At 33.8% G+C, this 8,169-nt stretch overlaps 1 protein-coding gene across 1 annotated transcript in view; it reads left to right on the top strand.

Moving 5' to 3' along the window:
• LOC117339890 (alpha-1A adrenergic receptor-like) overlaps window positions 1-1,935 on the top strand; it is an 89,379-nt gene extending 87,444 nt beyond the window's left edge. The window contains exon 2 of the mRNA XM_033901602.1: window positions 1,288-1,935. Within this exon, the coding sequence (XP_033757493.1) occupies window positions 1,288-1,796 (509 nt within the window). The 3' untranslated portion in view covers window positions 1,797-1,935. The remainder of the gene's footprint in view (window positions 1-1,287) is intronic.
• The last annotated feature ends 6,234 nt before the right edge of the window (window positions 1,936-8,169 follow it).

The following is an 8,169-nucleotide window of genomic DNA, read 5'->3' on the forward strand; positions in this document are numbered from 1 at the left end:
TTGTTTTTTTTTTGTTTATGTATGTCCCATTTCAAGGGCATTTCACTTTCGTAAACCAATGTTTAATTGTATGTGTCCCGTGAAGGACATATAAGCTAGTTATTAAACAAAGGACATTTTAAAACTAATGTTATAATGTTTGTGCTTATATATCCCGGGTAAGGACATTTGGAATTAGTACAGTATGTACAATATTGGTTTATATTTCCCATTTAGTACTGAAACACCCGAAATTTCGTTGAATTATGTTGGTTTATATATATGTATCCCGATTAAGGACAATTGAACATACTTTAAGCAATGTATGTTTATATGCATATATTCCAATTAAGGAAATTTGAACTTGCGCTGTACAGTTAAGGTTGGTGTATATAGCCCCGTTCAAAACTTGGCAAACGTGAAAAAAATACTAAATATTACCCACACGATGAAAATACAAATATTTTCCTTCCAGCAAATTTTCCTAAATTTGTTTCAGAATTCACGAAAGGGATAGTTATTCTATTATTATGGTTTTGTAGAGATATTGATGATCAATCAATCTTATATAATGGATTTGGGTTCTGAACTTTCGTTATGTCTTTAGCCCCCCTCCCTCCCGCCCCCAAAGTGATCTCAAGTTGTAATTGTTGCTTGAATATATCCCATCTATTTTTATCGGTTAACAAATGGAATAAAATTATACATCGGTAATTTTAGTGAAATCGTACCGGTACATGTCAAACCAGACAGGTAAACTAATAACGAAGATATCCAACTGTTTCCGACGCCGCAAGCGTACGTATTTTGACTCTGTAATTAAGCATGTTTTCAAATTTTAACGCAATGATGAATCGGCACATCCTTACCAATTCATGCAAACAGCGCAATCATATTTCATCTCAAAACGTTTTAGTACAAAAAGTAAAAGATAAGACTATCGCTTAGATTTATTTGACAAAACTTAATGTTTTAAACTACTGGCATACCTCTGAGATAGCAGTAAGTGTATGGGAAAAAAACGAAAGAAACGTAGAAACTGAGAATATTTATCTGTACATGTTTTTTTTCTACATTGACTTGCTATGTTGTTAAATGTTGGAACATCACGTTGTACCAGTTATAATTCGTTTATTATATCGTCATTTGACCATGTATTAGTTACTTGCACATATATTTGATATATATGGATTTCGATTGATTTATAAGGAAATCTACAATTCTTGTTCGTTTACATTTTACCTACATTATCACTGAATATACTTGATTTTCTGTAAATGAATCCTAGTTTTACTTTTTATTTTGCAGGTGCCTTATGTGGAGATTACTGTCACATCCCAGATTTGTTCTTCAAGATTATATTTTGGCTTGGTTATTGTAATTCTATGATAAACCCTATTATCTACGCTTGTTCAAGTCGCGAGTTCCAAAGGGCCTTTCGGCGAATCCTAAGATGTCGAGTTCATAGAAACCCAAGATTGTTTTACAAATCTAAATGTAGAAGTACATCGATTTCTGACCTGAACTCTTCCAACCAGCTGTCTGTGAAAAAATCACCCAATATTCTATATAGGTCAGAGTTTGGACGACGTTCCTCGAGGCCAATATTTAATCAGAACACAATGGGTAATAACGGACGTCGCAATGGTTCTCATTGTTACTCAAAAGATTTGTACTCGGCAGAACCTGAAAATGGCAAATTATCACCCAGCATGAAACATCTGAAAATATGTGAAAGCTGTGATAGCGAAAACCTTTCTTTAAGTGACGATCAAATGGAGGCTTTGAAAGAAGAATGCCTGCAGCACTTGCGGTGACAATTCATTTACCAACAAAGCACCACATTCGGTAAATAATTATTCGTGAGATGAACAAGACAGCTAGCGGTCATAGGCCAAACTCTGAATTCGTTGGCTTGTTCTGTCACTTCAGCTGATTAAACGGTTATGAATCGTTGATGGTTGTTGCTGTGCTATCTCCACGTGCGATTAATGTTTCTTCATGCTTTTATCAACATTTTATAGCCAAATACCATACCATTTATTTAAAAAGATTGGTTTCTTAAACATTCAAAATTGGACAGCAACATATTTATTCTACTTTGCATACATTTCTGTGGAGGGATAATGAAAACGTAATGTGAAATGTTAATGTTTTATAATATAAATTTATCTTTTACAGTTAATTGAATGGTAAATATGTACAATTGTTTATCACTACGTATGACAATCAGTTAATATTCGTTTTCAAAAAAAGACAGATTGAATCAAATTAATTTTTGTTTCGAGTCATGCACTTTTTATAATTCTTTCTAAAGACAACAATAGCAATAGCAATTTAATATACAGTGAGCATGTGAGAACGTAAAAATAAAGGTAAATTAAATATATTTCAAGAAATATGCTTATGTTTACCACTTCAAAAACATTGTCCTTTAACTGTTTCCTTCGGCCGGCGCTGACGCAGAAGTGGTGTAGGTTTAAAGGTCTGTTTAGATCAAGTTACTGAAAAATATCACTTCTTAGCTTCCGTCGTGGCTCGAGACTACAGGTAACCAAGCAGAGAGGACTTTGAACATATAGCCAGTTGAAATAATCACTTATTTCTGCCTGTGATTGAGACGTTAAGATATATAGAATAGTCATACTCATTTAGATCAACGAAATCAATGTGTATGTATTATAAAATACCCTTCGGGATTCAGACTCGTTACTACACTTATATTTGTACTCATTGACATAACCATTTCGCCCTCGCGAAAGATGTAAAAAGTTTTCGTATCATTTTCAAACAATTGCATTTATATACAATACATCTCTATTCTCTACATGAATATTGACTCGCCTGCCAATCAGAAGATAACACGAATGGTCACTTTGGTGGGATAATAACTTGATATCTCAAAAACAATCATTGTTAAAATACTGTTAAATTTTTTTCCAATTTTTGCTGTCAATTAGAAAGTTGTAATACAGTGGTTACATTTGCATGTGTTTTTTGTGCTATGCAGTGTATATGCTATCGGCGCTGTGGCATGATTTGGCTATATTAACAAAAGACATTCTGAACAAATTGAAAATCAGCATGGCATGATTTCAGCAAAATTAGGCTAAAAGACATTACATAATACATTTATTTCAATTTCTACTCAAGTTAGACTAAATGAAACTACCAAATTTTATCAGTTTCATTTGTCTATATATTTGACTAGATTCACATTATTCTACCCGTATAGGCATACCCACACAGTATACGTGTATAAATTAGGCCAAAGTGGGGGGAAATCTCATAGATTTAATTGACAAGAATAGTTCTGAGTCTGAAATAACATACATGTGAGATTATCAGGGCTTTGGAGGAAGTGAATGGGACTGTTCTTCTAGATCTACATTATAGGTATCATGGCTCCAGAATGATGCCTGATTTTGTATATATTAAAAAATAGCTCATAACACTTCAAATTTGCCCAATTCCAATCAAAATGATTACGTAATCATCACGGTCCCATTCTATCCTGGCCCTGTAAGTCGTCCGACTTGACAGTGGACTGGGGATCATTCGTGTAAAGTCTCTGTGTGTCGCGTTGTCCACAGGAAAAAAAATGTCAGATATAAAAATAGCCTCTCCCCACTATAGCTTGGCCCACGACTACATATCAATATGTAGATAATAAACTACACTCAAAGGAAATATCGGCAAATGGTATCCATACTACAGTGACAATCGACGAGACGAGGCTGTCTTAGGATTGGCCATACATATATAACGCATTCCTACTTATTGAAGCGTGAGACAAGCTTCAGTGCATGCATCGTTTGCAATGAACAATTTACCGTCAAACACTTTCTATTGGTTGCATTGATCTACAACTTGCAAGAGAGAGTTTTTACAACAGCATGGCAAGTCTGAAGATTCTGTTCGCGTCTGTTAGTATAAACAAACCATACTAACCATAGCCACTTTTTTTATTTTAAACTGATCGTGAGTGTACAAATATATATCTGCATTTTTACATATTTCTTTTTTTTTTATGTCATTTTGCTGGTATTTTTAATTCCATTTTTTGGCCCTTATGACCTTTATATGGTTTATGGGCCGTTAAGCACTTTAACTGACTAACTAGCTACATTTAACTAACTAGTCTCGGAAGTTTTCTAGATTTTACCATGGGTTACAAACACGAACGAAATGAGAGAAAAAAAACTCAGTGTATTGAAAATGTCAACAGACGATCATAATGACAGCTGAGCAGCCAAATGCACTTCATTTGGCTAAACATCGCTATAATTGCTTCGTTGGTGGTCAAGCAGATACTGGCAAATCATCCCTTGTGAGCAAGATCTTCGACGAACTGACTTTGCTTTGTAAAATAAAAGGTGTCTGTAACTTTCACGAGAGGTCTCGCATGTACTCACTTCCGAAGCAGATGTAAAGCCTCAGCTATGCATTAATAGTATTGGATACAGGATGGGCGATATGATTCGTGCGAGATAGCTGGTTTGATTAAACACAATACCAAATTCAAACATGTATATGGGAACATTTTATCAACTTATAGTGGACGAGGTTTCCATGATGAGCAAACATAAATTAATAAATAAAAAATAAATGAAAATGCTTAAATTATATTTGGTGGTATCCAGTAGATATTCAATGGAGATTTAAATCAGTTGCCTCCAGTTAAAAACTCGATGTATAATGATGATTGTCAATTTTGTTTTCAAAGTTGTGTTTTCTCAAAAGTATTCCATAAAATGATTTAACAAATATACAGAGGTAGACAGATTAAGACCTTGTAGGTGTTATCAATGAAGTTGCACTTGGTAACATTTCTGAAAGGAATCAGTCGACACCTACTACGAGAAAATGTAAGTAAAATTGATGTAAAACTGTTCGCAACAAACATTTTGGTTGACAGTCATAACAGAAATTGCCTAATGGATTGGCCTGGAAAAATGTTTCTGTACCAATGTACTTAAAAGGTTCAGCAGAAATAACTCTCAAGGATCCCCCCCCCCCCCCCCCCCCCCCCTCCCCCCCAACTCTGTGGTTGCAAGATAATTGCCCTGTTATTCTTCTTCGAAATGTGTGCGATACACTAGTAAATGGTTTGATAGGCGAAGTACTGGAGTACCTGTTGCTAGATTCCCTAGAAGGATAAGACAACAAAAACAGACATTTTCTGGTAAGTTAACAATTAAAGTCTCACTGCATTAAATGATTAGATTCCTCAAAATGATAAAAAGATTCATGTTGCGCTATGATTAAACATGACCAGGTCTATTTCTGTAATGGGAATTTTTGAAGAGTTTTTTCTAAAAAGGTTTATTGATTTATAAAAGCTTGAAAACATTTCATATCTCCTTTTGTGAAATAAAAAAAACTGTAAAGAACACAAATACCATAACCTGTACCACAAATTGACATTATATTCCCAAAGATTTTGTAAGATTAAACATCAATAATTATAAATCAATATCATATATATGTACATTATATAATTGTCATACTGTGACAAAAAACGTTATCACAGCCACATTCCCATACTGATAGTTACATTATCGCATGCAGTACAAAAATGTGATTTAGGACAAATTCAAGAAAAAGTTTTTCTGTAGGTGCATTTATGGAATAATATTGTAGTCATGTGATGAAAATAAGTATTGAGTTATATTGTAATGCAGTGCAAAAATTATAAAATCATATTATTTATTTATTATATAAATGAAATTTGATGGTTTTAAAATGCTGAAAATAGTTGAGTTACTCTGATTCATTTTGTTATGATTAAGATGAAAACTGCTTGATATATTACCTGCATTAGTTTTTACACATAAGATAATTTATGTGTACATATGAATATGTGTATGTATTTTATTTCAGTATATTCACCTGACCTTAAGCGCACCATTGCGGAGACGACACAAGTTCCATTGAAATCAACATTTGGCTTGACAATACCCAAAGCCCAAGGGATGACTCTACCCAGGTGTTTATATCATTATAATTCATTTGTATTTGATATCATTTCATGAACTACATGTGTGTACTGACTAGGGTCGATCACTATCAGTACTTTTCAAATCGCCTTTTGTCTGTGGTCTGTCCTTCCTTGCGTTTATAACCAGTTTTTCTTTTCGATCTATATCTCGGAAAGTACAGAATGGATCGTTCTCAAATTTCATATGAAGTTCTATTTTGGGACTGATTGAAAAACAACATGGCCGACTGGTGGCCATTTTAGAATTTTACGATTGAAGTTTGTTACCGCTATTTCTGGGAAGGTTTTCAAGAGATAGTGGCTCCCAATGATCCTTAGTTGTACATGTTCCATTTTTAGACTGATGAAAAATGAAAATGACAGACATACAGCCATCTTGAATTTTGACAATTGGAGTTAGTTACCAATATATAGATTTCATGTGTAATTTCACTATGTTATCAAATGTTTCAAAAGAAGAGGGAAAACCAAAGAAAAGATCCACCATTGGTGGGTAACAAGATCCATCTGGGATATCTTGTTAACATTTCTTATCCATGTTATGTAATTACTGATATTTCTATACATATGCATTCTTCAAGAACAATGATTTATATATATATATATATATATATATAGATACATCATAAGTTCAGCAACATTCTTGAACAATCTTGTACAGCACTTACTTAAATTTTCAAATTTAGTACTAATAGTACTAATATCCATATACATTGTATATTTTGTCATGAATAGTTTATGATTATATGGTACTTGAGATAGTATACAATAGTATAACTACTTATACAATTCAATTAAAATGTATGGATTGTTTTGAAAAACCATTTCTAACAGTACTATAGGTTAAAACTTTCATTTTTCCATTATATTTCAGGCTCGAAATTGATTGTCGGCAAATATTTCTGCCTGGTCAGCTTGGGGTAGGCATAGGGAGAGTGACCACAAAAGATGGCCTCAGCGTGATTTTTTTCCCCATCCCAGTCATGGATTATTGATGAATTCATTGCAAGTAAATATATTGAAGAAGAAGCAGACCTTCAATGTTGTCGCAGAGAAAGATAAATGTGTAAATGTTATCAAAAAATAAAAACCACAGTAACCATACTCTTTGGTAAAACAACCGTATGGTTAAAAGTCTCAATGTTGTAAAGTGATAAACTAGGTAAATAACTCATGACAGAATTTTCATTGTTAAGATACAGTCATATTAAGTACATATATAAGGACAATATATTCACAAGTGTAACAAGATATATATATATCAGATATTATTTTCATATCCACTCAGCAGTTGTTTACTTACGGGTATAGGATATTTACATGTATTGATCACACTTGATATATCTAACTTGGACACATGCTAATCAAGCCGCTATCAAGCCCTGTAATCATCCAGGTATATACATATACATGCGCGATCGAATCATTCTCACATTCTAAAAACGAATTAGCTTAATCTTGCGATGGGTCTCATCAATATCAGTCTCCTTAGTTCTTTTTCGCAATGAACACTGGTTTTCAAATATAAATAGCTGTACAATTGCTGCTGGGTTGGACCTTGCAGCATTTGCTTTTTTTTATATTACAGATTGTCCAACGATAATACTATGAGTTGATTTGGAGTACTGAACAGCATTGGGGGTTGGGTTTGCACCATTTTAGTTGATTGAACCCGTTTTATATGATGTCAGAGTTGATTAGTGCAGGAGTAATAAAAACATTTCTGTCTTTGATGTTGTGTAAGAGTTTAGCACACAACTCAACAAAACTCAAGACTCATTCTTTTTTTTTATGTCATTCTTCCATTCTATGAACAAGCTCAATACTTCTTGTATCTGTTTCAAACTAGTATCATCAGTTGAAATAATGGGTCTTGTGTCACGGACAATTGTTATCATTCTAGATGTGTTTTAATCAACTGGATTGCTCCGTTGAGTACAGCACCATTAGCCCCTAACACACTTTGGTATAGCTGGAAAAGATGATGTCTCCATTCAGCACTTCAGCTAAATCATTCCTCATCTTGGATTGCTGTGAAGGGAAGATGAGTTCATATTTAAAATGCCTATGAATCTGTAATGCACTTTGCTGATCCCAGTGGTAGCAATCGACCCACATTTGCCACTGGATGGTATCACCTCTTGATATAAGTTAGATTTCTGGTGGAACTCCTGCTTAGACCGCTTTTT

Source organism: Pecten maximus, chromosome 12 (genome assembly GCF_902652985.1).
Source record: "Pecten maximus chromosome 12, xPecMax1.1, whole genome shotgun sequence".
Lineage (NCBI taxonomy): Eukaryota > Metazoa > Mollusca > Bivalvia > Pectinida > Pectinidae > Pecten > Pecten maximus.